Source organism: Fringilla coelebs, assembly GCF_963513975.1.
Source record: "Fringilla coelebs genome assembly, chromosome: 20".
Taxonomy (NCBI): domain Eukaryota; kingdom Metazoa; phylum Chordata; class Aves; order Passeriformes; family Fringillidae; genus Fringilla; species Fringilla coelebs.
In genome coordinates this window covers 8355344-8379815 of record NC_140046.1, presented here as the reverse complement: position 1 = coordinate 8379815, position 24472 = coordinate 8355344, and the positions used below count along the sequence as shown (strand labels likewise).

At 41.4% G+C, this 24472-nt stretch overlaps 1 protein-coding gene across 7 annotated transcripts in view; it reads right to left on the bottom strand.

Annotated features, from left to right (window-relative positions):
- Positions 1–18333, bottom strand: part of GTF2I (general transcription factor IIi) — a 70137-nt gene extending 51804 nt beyond the window's left edge. For 6 of the 7 annotated variants that reach the window (XM_084219233.1, XM_084219238.1, XM_084219239.1 and 3 more), the window contains exons 1-3: positions 18197–18333; positions 8938–9043; positions 7447–7585 (exon numbers count right to left, since the gene is read on the bottom strand). In XM_084219233.1, coding sequence (XP_084075359.1) covers positions 7447–7585; positions 8938–9036 — 238 coding nt within the window. In that variant the 5' untranslated portion in view covers positions 9037–9043; positions 18197–18333. Of the gene's footprint in view, positions 1–7446; positions 7586–8937; positions 9044–17792; positions 17883–18196 lie in introns of those variants that run through there. The other variant, XM_084219234.1, reaches the window with a different exon arrangement.
- Positions 18334–24472: the final 6139 nt, after the last annotated feature.

The following is a 24472-nucleotide window of genomic DNA, read 5'->3' as shown; positions in this document are numbered from 1 at the left end:
GACATTTTAAGTACACACCTCCTACTGCTGAATAAGAGGAGCTACAAACAAGATATCATCACGCAAAACAGAGAAGATTTCAGCCCTACATCTTGTTCTAGTCTCTGAGCAAAAGCCACTGCAAAAGGAGTGAGGAAGTACGAACACTTCCAGCATTAAAAAGATTAAAAAGCAAATAGAAGCGATGGCTTCGGGTGGCAGCCTTCCTTTCTCATAATTCAATTCTTGCTAAGATTTACCAGAGGCAAACAACAGAGATATGCTTGCCTACCTTGAAGGAAAGGCAAGGGAGATCTGTGTTCCTTTGTGCAAGAGCATGATCAGTGCTGAAGCTGGGGTCATGACTTCACCACGAGCCAGCACAGCAGTAAGCCTGTAACACTGCGATGTGCATCACCAGGACTGCTGGCATCAGAATTCTACACTGACACAAGAAAACAAACATCAGTTTGAACAACTGATTACAAATGGGCTGTGAAATGAGCTGAAGCAACAATGCTTTTAGTAAACCACATTTATCATCTTAAAAACTCCTATCTTCATTTCAAAGAGAATCTCATCCTTCCTCTGCAGATCATACGTCTGCTCCATGCCCTGGAAACCCACCTCCACGTTACATTTAGCTTGCCAGCTCTTCAGGCCTGAAACTTTTACATTCTCTGCAGTATGACAGGGCCTATCAGAACATGAAAAATAATGCAAAACTGGGATACTGTTACATTAAACACACAGGTGTTTAATCAATGACAGCATTTAAGGTTTGCCTGTGGACTTGGGATTACACATCAGTTTCCATTTACAGCTACATCTAATGTAGCTTTTTTGAGTGGGCGTTTTTCCTATGTCAGAAACTGATTCAGTGAAAATGCCTTTACTGCCAGCAGCTTCAGAAAGTGTGCCCACACTTTCTAAAAATAATAAACAAACCAAAATTAAGATGACAACACTGCCCTCTTCATATGAAAATGAAAAGCAGACAGAAAGGTGGAGAAACTTTCCTTCTAAACTAGAAGACAAACCCTTATGGGTTTTTTTAATTACATGATTTTTATTCATTTTCTTAAGATCACATTATGCATCTGCCTCCCTAATCCCTCCCACAATCATTGGCCAATTTTAATCAAGATTAATCAAGACAAGATTAAGTTTCAAATGCATCAAGATTTGTAACAGCCCTGCAGAACTGACCAAACCTAGCAGGCATTCACTCCTCCTGTCCCTAATGATGGACACACAAACCCTTGGAGGTTACACAACTTCACAGGCTCCTCCAAAGCCCTTGCCACAATTACTGGAATCCTGAGCAAGATTCATTCTACCTCTGGGAGGGGATGTCTAGGACATATGCAACAAGATCTGGGGCAGAAGAGGGATAAGTGGGCTGTATTTATGGCTCACAAAGGGGGAGGAATGGTTATATGGCAAAAGAATAGCATTCTGCACAGTTGTGAGCATCCTGTGGAATTCACTACTCTTCTGGATTCAGCTACACAACTCCCAGCAACCCTCATTTTGCAATCAGAGTCAGTATATGCTTAAGTGTCTCTTATTTTCTTCAACCGTCTAGATGTTTTGGGGTTCCTTAGAAGATTCCTTCCCTCCAGGTCTGACAGTCCAGCATACCACTCAGCTGGAAAAGGAATCTCCCAGCTGTCCCCATTCTAAGCAACAAATCAGCACTGTCCTCATCTCACCAAAGAATAAGAAACAAAGAAATCAAGCTTTAGCAAAAAACCAATTTATTTAACTGAAACTTCCTCAAAAAAAAGACCTGAAGATGAGATGTTCAATAGAGAACGGCTGGCACAATTTGGTGTCTAAAGCTGACAGAGCTCAGGACTCCTCTAGCAAGAGAACTGTCAGTCCCATGTAAGTTAAGGCATCTTAGAACATCAGAAGGTTTTTTAATCAGGTGGCTTTCAATCCCTCAGGGAGGGAAAAACAAGAAGCAATTTTAAGAATATGAATGTGACCCCTGCACAGGAACTCTGAGATGCAACTTATGAGCAACAAAAATCTTGTGACACCACTCCTATACATGTATTTCATTGTTTGTACTTAAGGAAAATTACTGCAATGAAAGAGAGAAAGTAAATGGGTGCATAGCTAAAAGCATTTTGCTTTGGTTATAACGTCACTCACTCAATTCATCTGTGAGCTTTTTAAGGCCATCCAGCTTTACCGTTCATGAAATTGGAAAATTTCTTCAAATTAAAGAAAAGTCACTTTATAATTATCAAAGGATCACTTGAACCACACAAAAAAGCAAATCACCTGAAGAATTTAGGAGGCATGAAATTTCAAAAATACTGATTACAGATACAAATCTGATTATCTACAGTAATTTTGTGTTTGTTTTTGACTCTGAGGGAACAAGATGTGTGGTTTCCAAGGAAATGGGACTGAACTTCCCCCACAGGTTTTTAAACCAGCCACTAACTTCATACCCCTTAGCTGACTAGGCAGAGACAGAACATTAAAGGTTTGTGGCAATCAAGCCAAGCAATCTAGCTGTACAAGTTACTCAGAAGGATTCAATGAGACAGAAGCTCAGCTGCAGATCTTCAAGCAGGTCCACAGTAGCCTAGTTTATGGGAAGAATCATTTTACTTGTTTGCAGATGATGGAATACGTCCAAGATGAAACAGATATTCACATACCAAAAAAACATACTGAAGAGCCAAAGCTGACCAGTCTTTCCCATAAGTTTGTGGAGAACTGCATTCCCTTCATTCTTCCTGAGCAGCAGGAAAGGCTGTGTTCTTAGATAAAGAACACTCAGATGGTGAGCATTCCTGAAACTACAAGAAGTTGTCCCAACCTGTGGCTGGGTGGACATGGAAGTACAGGTAAGAAGAGTAGAAGACCCTGGTGCAAAGTCTCTAGCAGGACTCGAAGTCAAACTCAGGCCCATACCAGATGCACTAAGATCAGTGTGGAAACCCAAGGCCATCAGGAGAAAAATGAAGGCTCCAAAAATAAAGGACCCATCCAAGATGAACCACCTACAGGTGCAAGATGGCTCCATCTCAGTCAAGTGAGCCCAAAGCCCTGGCACCACTGAAGGAAAAAGCAGCATGACTGGGAGAGCTGACAGAAGTTGAGAACCAGCACAATTAAGCTTCTCTGCAATATCAATGGTGTAGCAGCCAGTAACAATGGAAATGCTAGCAGAGGCAACTGGAATTCTTGGATAAGAACTGTCTCCTTGGCAGATGGGATGGAACACATGGTGCTGGGTAAATATCTTTCCAAGTCCAGAACAGGTGACCATAAAGGTGCTTCTGAGTCAGGAAGTTCTTCTGAAAGTTCCCTTTTGACAGGCAAATACAACCTGGGGAAAATAAGGCTTCCTCTGGGTTTTGGGGTTTCTTTGGCTGTCTTATAAACTATCTACAGCTCACATTCAAATGAGAATGAATTCCTCAGAGCCCAAGGGAAACTACCACAATGACAAAGATGAACAGTGAAGAGAACAGCATTCTTCAGATACCCCAGGAGTAAGCTGTTCAGGATAGCTGATAACCCACAACTCCAGAGCAATCCAGAGATGACAATCCAGAGGCATTTTATATTGCCAAGGCCATGCAAGAGGAACTGAGGACCACACAATACACTTTAGCAGGGGACAGCAACTAAAACAAAGAGGCACTGTTGGAACAAGATTTATATGATCTTGATTGCTTACAGCGCAGAAGTATCTACACTTGTCCATAAGCTCAATATGAACAGGTGCTCAAAGAAAATGCTCTTTTCATATACAAAACAAATTTACACAGGCTTAGAATGTCTGACACTGCAGGTTACCCAAGTCACATGTTCTGGATACAAGAACATGCAGTTCTACACTGATTGAAACAGTCTACTTCACCATGACTTAGGGCTCACAGCCATCTTCATTAAGCAGAGTTCAGAAGAATACAGTATCTGACTCAGTTTTAAATAGTTAATGTCCGTTGACGAGTTTTTCAACACTTGCTACACAACCGTATTAACAGTTTAAAAAGCATTGTTATTATTAATTTCTAACACATTGTCTTAAGATAACAAGGTAAATGAGCTATGGTCAGGGCTCATCCTGGCCCTGCAACAAGGTGTTAGGGAATCCAAGAGGGCCAAAGTAATCACGAATGAAAGGCACAGGAAACCAAACTCCATTGCTGCTTTTATTGAACCACTATTATTTTTATTAGTTCTACACTGCTAAAAAGTATACATGCTACTTCCTTCAGAAACCTCATAAATACATATCATCAGTTTAGCCCACTAAATTATATTCATTAATTTTTAAAAAGCAGCAGGTTTGAATTCTGAAAATGTTTCACACACTACTCAAATTATACAAAGAAAATGTGGAAATAAAGACTGAAGATATGTGCTGGCTTGTAGAGAGTCAGACATAACCAGAGGTGTGCTTACTAACTAAACTTCTCTTTGCATATTTAAAGATATTTGAAGACACCCACAACTGGAGAGGTAATTCCTAAAATATTGTCAACACCATGTGTTCCAGGGACTGACATCACAGATGAATTTTTAAAGGTTTAATTCTAAGAGCAAGGTAAAAATCTCTTAGAAGCCATTATCAGTACTAAAGTAACAAGAAGGACTCAAGTCTCACTTGTTAAATAGACAAAGAACTGTGTCCTTCCTGGATTCTTACAAAACACCTACTAAAATTTTAACTACCACTGCCTATTGCTCATTTTCATACTCAGCTGAAGAAGCAATGCAACAAGGAACTGTTGACTCCACAGCTCTACATTTCAGAGTAAAAGATATTACACTATAAACTTCATCAAAACTTCAAAGCTGCCAAAGGCAGTGGTGGAATCAGCATCACCGGGAATAAGTAATCCTATTATTTCTAAAAATTGTTGTTCTGAAGTAATGTTTTCTGGAATTATCAACATCATTCTCAGGGACAAAAGAAAACTACTTCCAGCATCAAGACTCCCCTGAAAGCATGGGAGATGTGCACTTAGTGAAACCATGAAAGCAATGACTGACAATAGTTGACCTTGTTCACACAGATCTACACCATAATGTTCTGCAAGAATCATAATGGAAACACTGTTTTCAAAGTTAATATTCTTTAATCCTATCAGCCTGACAGTACAAAAACACAGCCCACGAACAAGTATCTTGTAACTGTAATAAAGCAAAAGGTGAGGATTATGAAAACTGATGTAGGATTTAAACACAGGCATGCATCTATAGAAACAACATCTCATACAGCCAAATACAAGCATGGACGAGAAACCAGTGCTTCCTGCAGTACAAAATCTGAAACAGAGATCTAGCCAGGAGATGAAACAGCAAATCCCCATAATTTCTGATTTCCTACTAATAGGTGTGTCCAGTACACAAAGTCCCTGGTATATCACAGCCCATGATACCACTGTACTGGCAATAAGACATAGTACCAGGATGTCAGGGAAGTCCTTTAAGCAAGAAGAACAAGACAAAAGAGCAATCAAGTGAAAAACTAAACTCCCTCCCCAGTACTCAGATAGCAGTTTTCACAAAGAAAGGTATACAAAGATTGTCCCTGTAAAAAATGGAAAAAAAAAAAGAAAAAGAAATTGATTCATCTTATACTTGATTCCTCAATCAGGTTACAATTCTACATTTTGATATCAGTATCTGTTACAACCCAACATTGCGTGGACTTTCCTTGAAGTAAATATGTGCACAGAAAGTCACTGTCCATACCAGTAGGACAAAAAAAAAAAAATCCAGCGCCCTACTGTCTTAGGCTGCAAGATGTGGCTGGGGGCGTGCATTTTATCACCATCTGTCAGAGCTGGGCAGCTCTCTGCTGTTCATGGGCAGTTTCTTTATCTCTCCCACAGCCCATCCTCCCTCCAGCAGATCTCTGCTGTCCATGGCCACTGAGTGTCCCTGCAGGGCTGATCCAATTCCATCATCCCATGGGGAGATGCTGCGCCCAGGGCAGGAGCCAAGCATTCCTACCTGGATACAATCTGCCCTGGAACAGCACAGCAGCCTTTGCCCCCTGCATTCCCAGAGGAGCAGCTTTCTCCTGCCCTGCATTCCCAGAGGGAGAGCAGGCCCATCTCCAGCAACCCTGGAGCTGCAGAGGAAAACTCCCCCCTTGTGCAGGATCCTGCTGCAGCAGAGCCACAGCTGGCACTGCAGGAGGGCTGAGCCCCCCTGGGATGGGGCTGTGCCCCCACCCTGACACACAGGGGGGTTCTGACTCTGTCAGTGTTGGTTTTGGGGTGGTTTTTTTGTACTATTGCATTTGCATTTTAATTTTTCCTAGCAAAGAACTGTTATTCCCACTCCCACATCTTTGCCCGAGAGCCCCTTAATTTCAAAATTATAGTAATTGAAAGGGAAGGGGTTTACATTTTCTATTTTAAGGAAGGCTCCTGCCTTCCTCAGCACACACCTGACTTCTTCAAACCAAGACCCCTACCACAAACAACTGACCTTGAGACAGAGCCTCCAAAATCATTTTATGTAGCAGCAAAAGCAGTTTTGGGAGTAAGTCTTTCTGTTACAGACTAAATGCAGTTGCTTTCCAAGCAGTATTTAACTTGACAACAACTTGACAGTTTATTAAACTCCTCCTCAGACTGATTCCTCTGTCATACCCTACCTCTGACCTCCATCTTCTCTCTTTCTCTAGGCAAATAATTTTGTTATTAGGCAGGGTCCACCACTAACACCTTCCCAAATGAGCGCTTCAATGCTCCCCTAAATCATCAATGAATCTTTGAAACTTATCCCTAAAAATACTGCTCTGTATGAATGAATCAATGAATCAAGTTTTTTCAACACAAAAGTTCCATAGTTTTACTGTAAAAATGCAATTAAACAAAAAACACAACCTAGATGTACTTAAAGCAGTACAAAAATAATGCAGATATAGTTTTCAGTCATTATAGTACAGATGCTTACTTCTGTCTACTAAATCAAAGTGACCCAAAATAGCTACATGAAAAAATACTATCTTGTCAAAATTGTGCATCTGTTTTAGTAAGGCATGAAGTAATCTCAAGAACCAGGACCACATGAGTTGACAGAAGTACTTCTCTGCCTGTTCACTGCCCTCCTCTGCCTTCCTGAGAATAAAAATGGTTTGGAGGAGAAAGGATACAAAGAAACACACAATAGGAAATGCAGGATGTATTATAAGGGTGGACCATGGACCATCTAATACTTCTTATTGTACTAGTTTTCACATTATCTGAGAAAAAATGAACATTTCCAGCCATTGTAGAAAAAACACTATAAACAAGACCACTGTTACTGCTCATTTTACAGCTTGATTTGCCAACATAATTACAGAATGCAGTGCTACATAAATTATAGCATGCAGCCATTATAGACAGCATTTTGCTCCCAAAATTATTAATATTATGCAACAGACATTAAGTAGCTTGTGACATACAAAAATAAAACATTGAAACTTACAGTATTCAATAAAATCCGTCTTAAAATCTTCCCTAGAGTTGACAAAGGCTTTTCCTCTCTCAGTTCCAACAACAAAAACGTTTTTTGCATATACACCAATACATGCAATTTCTGCCTTGGACTTGGAAAGTTCTTTACACTGTAAAAAGAAAAACAAAAAGGTTTTCTTACCATAGTTAAGATACAGTTAATAAAAATGTATGTGATACCATGTAAAACAATTACTATACTGCTGCCAGCATCCACCCTTCAGAAGGTACTGTGAGCAACATAACATCAGCCAGTAGCAAAGCACAATTTACACATCTGGAATGCTTTTCATCAGAAATCTTAAATGCATTGTAGATTCATTAACAAATTAAGACCTTGTACAGACTCAGAGATTGCATTGTTTTAAATTAAAATTATTTATGATATTAATCCACGTTGAATTACCACTTCCATGTTTATCATATTGAGTGTCTTACTCCAACTTTCAACAAAACATACAGAAATTTTGTATATTCACAGCACACTTCTCACACACCATCTTCTGCTCAGAAAGGTGTGGTTGCAAGCAGGATGCCTCCCTGTAATCTGCCCTGTCCTGTCTGCTGGGCCCAGCCTCACGAGAATGCCCCTTGAATGGAAGGATTGCATCATCCCTGCAAACACCCACATATGTTCTGCCAGGAGAAATTTCTGGCAAGAATCAAGGCAGGAAGCCTATGGAGAGAACAAGGATCCCAAGAAAACTGGTGAGATGACCAAGTAGTGATCACAGAAGGTCAGTCTCTCCTAGGACCTAAATCAGAGTTTGCTACAACCTATAAAAACACTAACAGTTGAGCATGGGAGGAGAAAGTAGCACAAAGACTTTAGGAAGCAATGGGATAAAAGACTTGCAATATATTATCTTATAATCATTCCTCTCAAACCTTCATTGCTAAAAAGAAAATTCTTGCTTATAATTTAAAAAATTTTAAATAAACATGTCTTGGACAGTGCCTCATTTTCAAGGAAATGGGACAGGCATTTCCACTCACAGCCCTAGCCAACCATAAACCCCACCACACAATTTAATAACTTCTAAAAAACAGATGATATGCCAACAAAAAAAAGCATTTTCTGAACAAGTTTTGTTGAGTTTCTACAGCAGCTGAAGACAAGGCATTAGCCTCAAAACCATTTATTCACTCTACATTGTATATGACAAAGACCAGAACATGCCCCCATGCTCTTGTCTTTCAGTCATGCTGTACCAAAACAATCAACAAATATTTTCCATTCTTTTGACAAAATAATTTTTAAAACAACCACGCCCCAACAAGAAACAAGATTCTGATGGCATGACTTATCACAAGCAAAGATACAATTACAGCTGGTTGGACAACACACATTACAGTACAAACACAACAATCCACCTTCCCTGCTGCTCAGTGGGAAGCAATATACTCATGTAATCCTGCAAATACCAAGACACATTTATGATGCAGAAACTTCTCTACTAACCATTGACTCAAGTCCTGACATGAGGAATGTAACCACCATTCTGCTTTCCAAGGATTCCTCATCATGGAGAGATGTTGCTAGTCCGAGAGTTTGAGCCATTTTCCTCCTGTAAAATGAAAGGCAAAAACTTTTTCAGATACATACAACAGTGAAAAAAAAAATAAAAACCCCTCTTATGCAAGCAAAGAAAAATAAATTCAAAATCCCACAGAACACAGCCCACTACACACAAGCAGCCAAACATATAGGTAAATAAACAGGAGAAAGTGCTTGCTCTTTTTTCATGCTTCCTGCTGTTTCATCCAGAGCCGGAGCTAAACATAAGATAGAATGTTCTATCATGATCTGGCCACAAACTATCTGCGCCCAGAAAAATGCATTCTAATTGATTAGCTGAAATTACATTGGTTTTCCTTTCTTAGCATGTCTAAATAAACACAGCAATGAACACTGGCATTAACAAACAAATGGCAAATTGTAATTATGACACAAGTATGAGAACAACTTTCCCTTATAATTATGATAGCCTAGCTCAAAAATCACCATCCTGCCCCAAAATCACAACCTCATATAGCTTCAACCAGAATGTGACATTCTTATTTGCATACTTTTCAGTTGTAGGATTAACTCAAAGCTAAGTAGTCTCAACTAAGGTGCTAGAATTAATAACTAAATTTCGACACCCTTTCTTTCTGTATCTCATTCAAGAGATTTTCAACTTACTTTAAGTACTTGATTATTACTAAAGTAATAACCAAGATTTATTTATGCTTCTGTTGGTAAAAATGTTTATACAAGACTGATAGATGAGAATGAAGTTTCAGCAGCTTCTAAGAGCATATTTTTCTAAAATACTGTATAAGCATTCATATCCCACAATAAATTCAGATTATTTGACCATCATACTGAGTTCTTATCTTTCTCTCTTCATCACCAATAGTGGCTTTTCTTTTTCTTGGAACTGTAGAAACCTGCTCTGGACTGAAAACCCAGGAGCTCATGTGGGCCACTGGGACTGGCATTTTCCAGCACAGGAGGGACTGATAAGAGACTGAGATCCGAGCTAGCCTCCATGAAAAGGACTTTCTGAATTTGCCATCTCTTCAGAACAGCGAGAGGATTTATCGCTTAATATTATTCATTTCTTATGCTTGTGAATACTTTGCTTGTTAAATAAATGTTCCCACTTTTCCCCAAGGAAATCTTTTCCTTGTAGCAGGAGAGGTTTTCCAGTAGCAGGAGAGGTTTGAGTCTGCTTTCTGGAGGGACCTTTCTGGTGCTTCCTAAAACACGACATATACTTTTTTTGGCGCCCAACGTGGGGCTCGAGAAAGTGGAAAAATCCTGTATTGATTGCGTTTTGATTGTACTTACTATGTATTGGAATAAAGCAGTCAGTAGCCATATTGTTTGAATTGATAACGTCTCTCTGGGTGGAGGCCTTCATGTGTCTCTGGTGCCCAGGCTTTTTTGAGTTTTTAATCTTTCTGGCCCCTAGATTTATTTTTTCATCCAGAGATAGCTCCAGTTTTGTCCCTAACATAGTTTTTACAGTAGAGTAGCACAGATTAGAATAGCTATTTTTCTTGACATGGTGATAATGATTTACAGGGAGTTTAGAAAGGTACTGGAGTTTGTTGCAGATATATATGGTTTATGGTTTCTTTGTCCTACCCTGCACCCAGTTCCAGCGCCATGTTTTGGGGGTTTATTGGTAATTGCACCCAGTTTGTTGGAAGAGGAGCAGGGAATGAGGCTTTTCAGCCTCTCTTTTCTTCCTTTTCCTTTGAATCAGTTACGTTACCATTTGAGAATGTTCAGTTTCCCCTGACATCACTTTCCTGCTATTTTATCTGGTAAGCTTCCTTGGTATGGTCTGCAGCTTGTCTAGAATAAGGGTTGAGATATCCAGAGAAGCTAATGAAACCCCTGACCCAAAAGTAGACCCAGGCATGGAAAATCCTGAGTGGCATGGAGAATGGGAGGATATGGACCAAACCCTGAAGAATTTTCTGACCCTAGAGCCTGGGACTTCCCACGTGAGAAAATACAGAACCCAGCTGACGTGGGGAAATACCTGAAAGAGAACTGTAATGATGACTCTAAGGAGAAAAAGCTTATTGCAAAAAGCTCAGCCCTGGCCTATGTTTATCACACACTGCTAGATACTGTAGGGCAGCAGATAGAGGCAGGGGGGCAGGGAGATAAATCAGCAGCTACCCCAGTCACTCAGGCTGCAGCCAACACCCCAGCTACTCAGATTGGTAGCTAAACCAGACAGTGAGCCTAAGCCAGCGGCTAAACCAGACAGTGAGCCTAAGCCACTGGCAGTTGCTGCCGCAGGAAAGAAGCATAAGAACAAAACCAATCAACAAGTGGACAATTGTCTTGGGGGAAGGTCTCTTGGAATGAAGAGTATGATCCCCCTTCCATACAAATTATTATAACTCTGAAATTAAGGAGTTTTCAGACAAAGATATGGAAAAAGGAGTAACAGTTCCTTACTAGTATGCCTGTGTATAACAAGGCAATCATACAAACAAACAAGAGAAGCAGAAACAAACAGAAGCAAAATCCCAGCCCAGCCTTGTCCCGCTGCAGGGAGAAGGGCACCTTCTCTTGGTGCAGTTCCACGCATGGCCAGCAGAGGCGCTGCTGGCTCCCAGCAGGCAGGGTGGGTGCAAGGGTTATTGCTTCTGAAATATTGTGCATGCTAACAACAGAAAACTCCCTGATTATGTATTATATTTTATATACATATTCATTAATTTTCCCACAATAAACATACACATGGTAATATTTTCTCCTAAATCATTAACATATTTCTTCTACCCTTTATGCATGCATTTTCCTGTCCTGGAGGTCTTTCTGGTGGTCGGCGACCCTGAAGTCATACTGACTACTCAGACCACAACAGCCAGGCTGTTTGTGTTCCAGTTCTTCTTAAAGAATGGGCATTGTGCAGTTCCACATCCAACAGCACTGATTCAGCGCCGTCACACAAGAAACCAGCAGCATTTTGGTAGAGGAGGATGAGGCAGGGGGTTGCTATTTGAAGTGTCCTAGTGCAGCATCTAGGAATTCATAAATTACACTGGAATCATGTTAACAAAATTAAATATTAATCACAGCACATCTGACCACCCGATAATTCCTGTCTTTACCAGCGTAATTTTATTTACTTAGTCAACATGATGATCTGGTTCAGTATGAATGACTTTAGTTCTGTGTATCCATCAACACACAGAATATTTGAGAAGTGAATTCATTTAACCTAAACTCTACTGTACTTCTCTAATTACAATAATACTGGTGCTGACACATTTCTTAGAGAGAGAAATTGCTGTCCTTACTAGTGCAAGTCGTTACTTTGTATTTCTATACTACAAAAGTCAGGTACAGCAAACAAAAGGCTGAGATTTAAAGACAAACAAAACTTTTTGCATTTTTCTGGGGCTCTCACAAAGAGCTAATCCAACACTAACCATCCATTCACATTCCTTCACTTTGGGGAAAAAAAATCATCTGGTAAGTTTACAGCTGGTATCCCAAGCGGGCACCTTTGATCGGCGGTTTCATGCAGTCAAGTGCCCTGTGTCCTCATTGCAGTACTGCTGCCTACCACAGCACATATCAGGGCACTGACTGGGAAACCCATCATCCCACCACTCTTCAGCAGTCATCAGCCCCCCACCTTCACTTGGTCACTTCATTCCCTCTGCAGCTCTCTTCTTTGCTTTTATTATTACATTGAAACTAATTAACCAGAGCACTGATTTCCATCAAATTAATTACATGCGTTCTTCCTTGTGTTAAAGGAAGAACATTGGTCAATCCTATTACGAGGCTCTCTTCACCTAGGAAAAAAAAGTCCAGGGATCAGAAATAAAAGTCAACTCAACAAGCCAGAGTTTGGGAATGTGTCAGAAAATTACAAATACACAATCTTTTCAGAGGAGCACAAGCTTTAACCAAACTTCTATGAAAAGGTTTCATGTTGTTGCAGAAGGTTGAAAATTATTGAAAATCATATTATAGTTAATAGATAGATATCTAGAGTAGTGAAACAATACTATAGTTAGCATGAGTAGCAGTAGTCATGTTAAGGCCGCAGCAGGCCCAGTAAACTTTAAGTGAACTTTAGTGCATGATACAAGGTTCGGTGCATGGTAGATCGAAAGAATGTATTATCTAGAGAATGTACAAAGCCTTATCTAGGGAATGTACCTTTTGGCTAAATAACAAAATGTCATGATGTATCTAATGAATCTTCATTTATCTATAAAATGATTAGTGATGTACACAAATCTAATGAAGCAATAATGTTAAGAAAAGTATATAAACCCTGTAGATTTTATCACGAATTTGGGGCTCTGACTTTGGACGAAAATCCTCAGGCTCCCGGGCCCTCAATAAAGCACCGCATAAAGCAACTTCAGTTGTTTTGTGTTTTCTTCGGATCGGGCAACAATGTCCTGATGGATAAGAAAAAAGGGTTACCACTAGTGGTACTTCAGTTATCCCTAGGGCCCCCTATACTACACTGCTTAACAGACAAACTTTTATGCCATCTAATTTACATAACAGAATTACAAGTGACTTTTTTTTGTTTAGTTACTGTTTCCTTTAAAATGCTTTATTGAATTTTGTTACCTTAAATGCAGAGCTTAAGTTAAACAAGCAAGTGAAAATATGAAAAATATTTACAAAAGGAGTCTAAAAGTTGTTTCACATTGTGAGATACTGACTGAAAGATTTGTACACTAACAACTCTGCTACATGATTAGCTTACAGCGGGCAGCTGCACTCATGAAACAGTCACGATGCAGATGTTTGTCTCAAGCAGCTTACATACCAAACCTTTGGTAAAAGAAGACTGCAAACAAAAAATTGACAACACAACAGGTGATACCCAAAATATTTTGTGATTGAAAACATTGTTGTGAAGCCAAGAGAGGCTAATAAGGTTATATGTCCATATAGATGTACAATTGTATGCCAACTTCTCTTGAACACCAGGCTAACAGGCTCCTGCAGCAATTGTTGACAGCTGGAGCTGTTCGTTGCTGGTGGCTGTGTTGTTGCACACAGGGTCACTGATATGGGAAATGTATGTTTATGAAGCATATAATGTACTTAGGTGGATGGAAGAAAACAGAAAAATATATATATACAGATTATTTAGCAAATTTGCAGAAAGTACAGAATGAAACTAGTAACAGGAATACAACCTGTTAGGCAGAAACAACTTGTAAGAAAACACATAAGAATATAGCTGCTATGTAAAGGCCATAAAGATAAGAAAACTCAGTAAAGCAAGACTCAGGTATTGTTGAAACCCATACAGCAGAACCCAAATCAACCAGGACCAGGCCCCTGGCTTTGGCCAGGACAAACTGACCTGGGAGAAAGCCAAACCTCCACTGTGCTTGTGCAGAAGAAGAAGTCAAGCGGCAAACACCGAGGAAGATCTTACTGCATCAAGAAGACCCCCGCCCAAGACCCCCCACAGGGCATGGCACCACAGAAGACTAAATATGAAATGCAAGGAGGCAGTGTGGGCAGGGCATGGGTGGGCAGGGAGGTGTGGGCTTGGGAGATCAAAGTGTATTTAAACCTGAAACCAGTCTCACCAGGCACACATGTATGAAGGAAATATCCCCCACATGTCCCAACTAGTAAGAAAACATACCTGCTTTACAATTTTAAAGTCCTTATTCAACAACTCACCACTAAGATGATTAGAGGGATGGAACAACTCTCATATGAGAAAAAGCTGAAACAATATATTTTTACATATATATTAATAGCAAAACAAAGGGTAAGACCAATCTTTGTTCTCTACTGGATGCAGGAAGTAACTTAGTAACAGATAAGGAGAAGGCAGAAGTGCCCAACGCCTTCTTTGCCTTTTTAGAGGGAAAACAGCTCATCCTCAGGACAATTGTCCTCCTGGGTTGGTAGATGGTGTCAGGGAGCAGAATGATCTCCTTGCTATCCAGGAGGAAGCCATCAGAGAACTGCTGAACCACTTGGATGTTCTTAAATCTATGGGCCCAGATGGGATCCACTCCAGGGTGATGAGGGAGTTGGCAGACGAGTTTGTGAAGCTGCTCTCCATCCTTTACCAACAGTCCTGGCTCACTGGTGAGGTTCCAGCTGACTGGAAGCTGGCCAATGTGACAGCCATTTACAAACAGAACGGGAAGAAAGATTCTGGTAATTATAGGCCAGTTAGTCTGATCTCAGTATCTAGTAAGGTAATGGGACAGTTTGAGCATCATATTGAGCAGCATCACTCAGCATTTACAGGATGGCCAGGGTATCAGACGCAGCCAGCCGGAGTTTTAGGAGGGATCGATCACATTTGACCAACCAGGTCTCTTATTATGACCAGGTGACCCTCCTGATGAATGCAGGAAAAGCTGCGGATATTGTGTACCCTGACTTCAGCAAAGCCTTTGACACTGTCTCCCACAGCATTCCCTGGAAAAGCTGCAGCCCAGGGCCAGGATAGGAGCACTCTCTGCTGGGTTCAGAACCGGCTGGCTGGGCCCAGAGAGATCTGGTGAACGGGGCGCATCCAGCTGGGGCAAGTCACCAGTGGTGTCCCTCAGGGCTCTGTGCTGGGGCCAGTTCTCTTCAATATTTTTATTGACAACGTGGATGGCAAGATTGAACCTTACATTAGTAAATTTGCAGATGACACCCAACTGGGAGCATGTATCCATCTGTCGGAAGGCAGAAGAGCTCTGCAGAGACATCTGGAATGGTTGGATTGGACGAGCAGAGTCCAATAGGATGAAGTTTCATAAATCCAAGTGCCCAGCCCTGCATTTTGGCCACAATAACCCCCTGCAATGCTCTGGGCTGGGATGGTGTGGCTGGACAGTGCCCAGGCAGAAAGGGACCTGGGGGTGCTGGTCAACAGCTGACTGACCGTGAGCCAGCAGAGTGCCCTGGTGGCCAAGAAGGCCAAGGGCTCCTGGCCTGGATCAGGAATGGTGTGGCCAGCAGGAGCAGGGAGGTCATTCTGCCCCTGCCCTGGGCACTGCTGGGGTCACACCTGGAGTGCTGTGTCCAGCTCTGGCCCCTCAGCTTGGGAAGGATGTTGAGACACTCGAGCACGTCCAGAGGAGGCAACGAGGCTGGAGAGGGACTGGGAACACAAACCCTGTGAGGAACCACTGAGGCTGGAGAAAAGGAGACTCAGGGGGGCCCTCATCACTCTACAGCTCCTGAAAGGTGGCTGTACTCAGGTGGGGTTCGTCTCTTTTCTCCAGGCAGCAACTGACAGAAGCAGAGAACACAGTCTTAAGCTGCGCCAAAAGAAATATAGGTTGGATATTAAGAAAAGTGTTTTTACCGAAAAGGTGATAAAGTAGTGGAATGGCCTGCCCGGGGAGGAAGTGGAATCACTGCCCCTGGACACGTTTAAAAAAGGACTGGATGTGGTAGCACTGGGTGCCACAGTTCAGGTGATGTCTTAGATCATGAGTTACACTATCTGATCTTGAAGGTCTCTTCCAACATTGTGATTCTGTCATTGGGATCAGTCAGCCTGGAGAAAAGAAGGCCTCAAGATGACCAAATTGTGGCCTTCCAGACCTGGAGGTAGCCTACAAAAGACCCATACAGTGAATTTGAACAAGGGCCTGGAGAGACAGGACAAGGAAAAAGGGCTTGACACTGAGGCCAGGGTTAGACTCGATATTTTGAGGATAATAATATCTATACAAATAGCTTGAATTACAAGATACTCACATAACAAAATACATCTATATAATTTGATATCACTATAACCTAAATCATAGCTTTTTGTATCTATAGAACCTGATACAGATAACCTTCTATACAATGTGAAGGCTAAAGGGGTTGACTAGTTGCTTAACAAATTAATAGCAAAAAACTCACCAAGTAGATAGCTTTAGACAAGTCTAGTACTAATAAAAAACTGGCAAACGTAAAGCCAATTAGCCAGGAAACCAAAAATTTAGAACCAGACGGACCAAAGGACACCATAACTGCACATGCTCCAAAGACCAAGTTGAAAAGTTTAGGTGTGAAGAAGACCTTGCAAACCTTCATCAAAGATCCCCTGTGAAAAATGTTTTTGTGACTTGTGTCAATTGGCAATGGAATCAGCAAATGCTTGCATCTGCTGTGTCGAAAGCAGACGCGTTCTCTGGAATAAGTGCAAAGAACGGATTTGAAACTTTTGCACCAAATAGCCAAATAAAGCACCAAACAAGAAAATAAATGAGGTATAGCAGAGTAAAGAGATGGAGTAGCCAAACAATTGGTGCTTAGAATAAAATAGAGGAAGTTGCGGTACAGCCAATGGATATGGTAACAAAGTGACTAAATGTTTATGTAAAATAAAAAGCTTGGTGCATTTGTACCAGACTAAAATTATGTAGAAGACACCAGTGAAAGGCCTCCCTCCAGATGACCACAAGAAGGACAGGAAGTCAACGACCACCTGGAAAGACGAAATTGCTGATTCCAGCTTATTGACATTTGTTGATTCAGACTAACACAAGCACACTGGAAAATGCTTTGTAGACTTAAAACGAGTAAACGTACTTTGTTAAAATTTTAAGTGGCACGCGCTGTTAGTGGAGCAGTGACTTCCCAGCCACCCAGCGCTGCTTTATCGCTTTCTTTAAAATAAAAGATATAAAAATAAAATTCACTTTGGCTATCGAAATTTTATATCACCCTGACAACCTCCGAACTGGGGAGACGCACGCGTAGCGCAAAAGAACTACCTAATAACCGTGAGCTCACACTACGTAAATTACTTCTGGCACATATATCACATTGTTAGGTTAGTAACACTAAGCAACACTTACTGTATAAATATACCACAGCAGTTTGCAACGATGGGTGAGTTAGCCGGAGACGTCCTCCTCACCACCAGCAGGCCGAGCCAGTTTCCCCCACTGCCATGTACAGCCCTCGCTTGGCTCCGCCCCTTCCCTTCCGCGCCCGACGGCCGCCGCCACGCGCAGGGCTCGGGCATGCGCGCGCCGCCCCGCCAGCCAATGGGAGGCGGCGGCGCGGCGGCAGCGCCCTCTCCTGCCCGCGGAAGAGCCGCCGGAGCGAGCGCACCCCCCACGAGGGAGCCGCGCGACCGCCGCGCCCCCCCTCACCCCTCACAGCGCCGCAGCCTCCGGGACCGCGCGTCACGGTCCGTCCCTCGCCCCACCCCGCCGGCCCCGGGCCCGCCTCCCACCCGGGCCCGCCTCCCACTCACCCGCGCCGGGCGCAGGTAGCCCGGTTCCTCTCGCTGGAGACACCGCACGGCTACGGGAGGAGCGCGGCGGCAGCGGAGTCTCGGCGCTGCCGAGCGGCCCCGCTCCTCGCGCGCGGTGTCGGGCCGACCCCAGCGCCGCGGCGGGCGGGGGATGATTGGCTCGCGCAGCCGCGGCGGCGCAGGCTCTCGCGGGGGCCGCCGGGAAGCGCAGTCTGAGGGCCGGAGCTCCCGCCGGGCAGCGCGCCAGGGGCACGGGCCGGGCGGGCTCACCGCGCCCCAGCCCCGAGCGTCCCGGGGCCTCGGCGCATGCTGCGGTTCGCTCAGAGCGGCCACGCTGGACACCCAGAACTGCTCTTCAGAACCAGCCTGGGAGCAACAGCCTCCACCAGCAGGAAGCCTTACTTAGGGTTAATGATGACCTTCATAGCAAAGCTGTGTTTTATTTCGTTTTCAAAGACGTTAAGTGTAGTGAATGCTTATCTATGGGATCTTTTTTCCTGGCTAAAAAGAGTCAAATTTAGGTTCAATGTAGTACTGTGGATGGAAAGCTTTCCATTTAAAGCAAAATGCTGCATTTCATCATTTGATCCCAATTGAAAATACTGCAACAAAACCCAAGAGATTTTAAATCAAACTACCACATTCATAAATAACATTATTTGCAGTGTTTAGACTCCCAAAACTGCTGATATATTTTCAAAATGTTCACAGTGTGTTTTAGAGTTGACCAAGAGTAACCACCGAACACTACACCTTTAAGTAAATCTCATTTGTAAAGAAATTTAAGCATTTCGCTTCCTCCTAGCTGTAATAAATAGCAAGAAATCCATCTGGGGAATAAAGCTCAGAAGCTGGGAAAGGGCCCTGCAGGATATGCTTTGGCCATTTTTGTACCATCATTGGAGGCTGTGGACATGTGCAAATCAAACTCCCAGCTGCAAACACTGACCAGCATACCCTAAACAGCTCATCTGAGTGATTCTAGAGATCATAGCTTTTGTCGTTCCTTGTCACTGTTCAGCTAGACATACCTCTTCTCATCATTTACATTGTGGGAGACAGGAGCCTTCTGCAGCAGCCTAGAGACACAAATCGCAAGCCCCAACCACAACAACATTTCAAAACCCTAAAAAAGTTAGAAATCATCACCACCTTAACTGAAACCAGTAGATTTCACCCTGCAGTACTTGGATGGTTTCTTTTTGCAGACCGTGTGCAGGGGAAGGCGTAGCTGCTGGTGAAGAATTTCTGCACAAAGAAAACCAGATCTTTCTAAGAAGCCACAACTGTTTACTATATCAATTTGTCAGTTCCCTTGCTGTTTAGATGGCATTTTCAGTAGAAGGCATCCATAACTCCATGCTCCACCATATCTTCATGCTGGCATCTTCCAGTTGCACCTTACTGCACACACAGCTGATACTGACCATTTCATACAGATTTAAATGTCATAAGTACACCCTGCTCAAAAGTTACTCACGCAAATCCTTCTGGAAGACCAGAGGAGTTTACTTGCCTATGAAATGGAAGCCCACTGCCAGGACATCATTCACAGGTTGTGTCCAGACTGTTGTCCTGGGGGCGGAGAAGATGCCTTTTGATTACAAATCACAATCATGATTCTATTTGAGGGTTATATGTACCAGCTGCTTCCCGCTGGTAAGACCATTATTGCTATGACATGGGTCCTCAGACGAGTGGAAATTTGGTATTTCTGCAAGTCAGGATTCTTCCCATTCTTTTGTATCCCTCTGTGAGGATCAACACATACAAGTAACCAAGGATAACCATGAAACCAACGCTGAAATGCAAAGAGTAGATTTATTACCTTGCTAATAACACCTTGAGGAAGACACCTGGGAACACAGGCTCTGTTTGGGTTAGTTTATTCTAGCAGACATTGGAGGGGTGCTAACTGCCTGCCTCACTGAAACAAAAGGGTTTACATGTTTTTGACAAAGCAGATGAGCAGCATTAAGCATAATAAATGGAGTATTCTCACACCAAAATTTCTCACATTCCCAGATGCATAATCACTTTGAACAAAATTATTCTCTCTCCTCACCAAACCTTCCAGTTTTTACCCTTTCCTCCCAACACACTCTCTATAACCTCCTCCAGTCACATGAGCTATGAAGCTGGATAAAGTTAACTGAAGTCTTAAAGTCACACACTATGTGGAACAGTGTTTATCCAGCATGATTACAAGATGACTAACTGAAAAAAATAATTTTTTTAAGACTCCTGAATCTATCAGAAATGTTTGCTATCTGCTGAATCAATGTTCAGACTAGAAGTAACTTGTATGGTTTTAGCAGATGTCGTAATTAACAAGTGTAATATATTACCATAACAATTGCTGCATCAGTTCAGAGCCTGGAAATTAAGGACTTACTTCTAGAAAAGGTGTTCAGTGTAACACACAGCCTCCATGAAGTTTTGCTGTTAGATTCTTAAACCAAGTATAATATATATAAAACACCTGACTAATTAATTAGATTTAAAATTCAAGAACGAGCCTCCTGGAAGAAAATGTTTTGATCTAAATTCCTTGGTTTAAAGTATTTAGAATCACTTTGCTTTTCTACTTCCACTAGTTAACCAGCTGGGCTTCAACAGTAGATTGAAAGAGGTTTTCATGTAACTGGCTTGTGTACTGTAGCTCTTCTAAAAGAAGAGGAAAACATTTAATAATAATTTACCTTTTGTGCCAGAGGGTTACAGTGACAGTAAATATGCATTTTTCCAAAGTTCACAAATAAAACCCCTCAACTTAACATGCTATCCAAAACGGCAGGCACTAGTAATATGTCATGGGGACCCCTAGGCACATCTTCAAGCTAAAAAAGAAGCTGCCACTTTGAAAATCTGGCAAATTTGTGTGGTGAGATGCTTCAAAGAGCATACTGGTTAACAGGGATATTGAAATCATTCATGGCTACTGAGTAAGCATTCATGTCTCTGAACAGTAGCTGCTGTGATAAATAGATATGATTCATGCTAACCCAATTGTAACTATATCGATAAACAAAAAAGGAAAAGTATATGTGATGAGTGTTACAAAGCAGATGGGCCCCTTTCCAGATGTGATTGTATTGATATAAAATAAAGGAAAAGTACAAGTGATTAGTGTTGCAAAGCAGATGGGCCCCTTTGCAGATGTGACGTTGAAAACAGGATACAGGATGTAGTATTGAGATAAGGAAGATCCCAAAATAGAATCAGCCTTGGAATGAACAAAGTTGGTATGTGCTTGATTACATTTAACATACTTGATTGTATTCATTTATATAAAAAATTGCTGCTCAATTAAAATTGCTGCTAAATTCAATTTTGTTGTTTATTAAATTAGACATCTAGAACTTCCTAACACTGCCATTGCAGGCTTGTACAGACACTGTTGCAGCAGTTTGTGATTCACAAATTTTCCTCCAGGCATCTCTAAAATCAAAGCCAAAAGGGTTGTACACAAGTTGGCAGAGCAGGAGAGGTCCCAGCCACCACCAGGCTTAGATGGCCCTGCAGAGGGTCCATGGGAGCAGACAGAGAGATGGAACAACTGGAGTGCCCAAAAATCACATTTAATAATGGAAAATAAAAGGTGCACTAACAATCAAAGTGCAACAAAACGTAATCAGTACATTGTATAGAGATGCTCCAGAAGACCTTGAAATGAGGCAAACGCAACCTTATATACACATTATCTGAGGGCAGGGAACCAATGAACTGAGAGAATCAGAAACAATACCTTATATGGAACACAACATTACCCAATCAGAAGGCAGGGTATCGAACATAACCTTATATGGAATGATTTAATCTACATAGCTGTTCCCATAATTCCTCTCTTCTCACCCTTATATTGTTACCTTGTGAGGCCAGCCCACAGCCCATCCTTTCCAAGATGGACTGCCACATCTCTGCCGTTTAGGTTTTTTTTTAAAAATTAAAAATATCTCAAGGTCTTCTATAGTAGCTTTCAGCAAACAAATTTAACAAGACTAGCATTAATAACTCTTTAAACAAAACCAAATCTTGGTATAATTATTGTTGAATAAAATTTTTAACAAGAAACCTAACATAAACACAATCACTACTCTACCTAGGTTAGCAATTCTATTTTAATCAAAGAGAACAGTTGCCTTAGCAAAACTTTAACTTTTAAATTGTTTTACTTGACAATGTGTAGTATTTGTAAAAGTCATGATGAAAATCAACAGCAGGGAAACTGGTATTAATGATGAGATGTATTTTTATAGCTACTGCCAGTTTGTAAACTGCTGATATATTTGAGTTAGGAATGAAATGTGGTAATTATTCAATGGGTTAAAATAATAATATGGTTTTGCAATGTGATTAAAATTAAAATCTTAGGGACTGTATACAACTAACTATGATTGGCTTCCAAAATTAAATTAAAAGATAAATAAAATCATTTAGTGGAATTAAGAAGACAGACAAGAACTACACCACTGAAACAGAAATACCAAATAAAATAAACATTTGGAGGGAAATGGAAACCACAATTTTCATATAAAAAATTGTATAAAACTGTTTAAATTGTATAAAATTGTATAAAATTGTATAAAACTGTGTTTAAGTAATTGCTTTAGAAATGCACAAAACAATTAATTAAATAATTGCAAGGTTTGATAACTCTATGGGATAAACTTAACTACTTTAAAGTATATTAAGTAAATCTATGGACTCAAACTGTAAAAAGATAAATAAGAACTAGAACTACTTTGCTAGATTGTTACTAAAGGTATACTATGTGATAGCTAAGATAAAACAGAAAGTATAATTGTTGCACTTTGTGTAATTGAAATCATATAAAATTGATTAGTGCAATGTGTAAAATAAGCTACATTTCTTAAATTGAAAACTGGAAAAAACAACTATTCAATTTGTTGAAATATACTCAATTATATATGTTTAAATCAAAATTTAAACACTATAGATAAAATACTATCAAATTTATACAGTTCAATTAAACCACTCAAATATTAAAAAATGAAGACACTTCCTCTACCTAACACTTGTAATAAAATTTTTTCGTTGTTAAGCTAATCTAAAAATCTAATTATTTTATTGACACAATAATTATATTCTTCAACATAGAGTGGTATTGATGTCGCTGATGACAGGATGTTATTTGCTGAAGTTGATAGATGATAAAGGCTGAAAAGATATAGTTGCTGCTAGGCATTGCCTAGTAATAGCTGAAGAGCTTCAGGTGGTAGGTTTGTGAAGCTGATAGAATGGTGATGTTGTCTTGCTAATTTTCTTTTTCGTGTGATGTTGTTGCTGCTAAAATCTCAGCCTAAGCTTTGTTGCTGCTCGTGGCAGTGACGCCATTTTGTAGGATGGTGTTCTTGTTAAGATGGCGTCTTGGGAGGATGTAGGAGAACGGCAGTTTCTGGAAGAGGAGGAGGGAGGAAGAGGTGGAGTGGCAGGAAGGGGAGGGTCTGGTGGGTCCAAGATGGTGTGACCATTACCATCCTGGACCAACAGAGAAGAAGGAGTAGGAGGGCACAAGATGGCGGAAGGACGGTAGGTCATCCATGCCTCATGGCAGGTTCCATCTCATGTCTTAACTCATAGGCACTAAGGGACAAAGGTTAGGGGACAGTGCTGTCTCGGCTTGGGTAGAGGTGGTAGTGGCTAAGATCACATGGAAGGCAGGGGCCTGTGAGGTGCCACGGAGCCTCTTTTTGTAAAGTTTTGTTCCCACGGAGTCCCAGAAATCAACCTAAAGTTGTTAGTAGCCAAGGAATTGGGGAAATTACAGAAAAGCCACTTCAAAATCACTTTTGTGGGCATTTCTGGACTTCCTTCCTATGATTAGCCAGAAGTAATTGTAACCATCCATATATATATCCCTCTGCTGGTTAGACAGTCTCAAAAACATTTCACACCCTCTGATTCAGCAATGGGCCAATGTCCCCCCCGTCCCTCCGGCTCATCTGCAGTCCATCACAGGAATCCTCACCTTTTCAGTCAACACAAGGTCAATTTCCTGTCACCCCTAGTCCACCACAGTCTAACACCTTCAGAGGCACAACCTACTGGTCAGCACCCCTGATGATCCAATCCGGAGAGTACCATAGATATCAGTGTCCCTGTTCGGGCGCCACTTGTTGCATTGCATCTGACGAATGTAAGTTTCAGACCGGACTAGGCAGGAGTTGTGCAGCAAAATAAAAAGAGACAGGAATGACTGGAGTGGAATATCAAAGTTTAATAATGGAAAATAAAAGGTGCACTAACAATCAA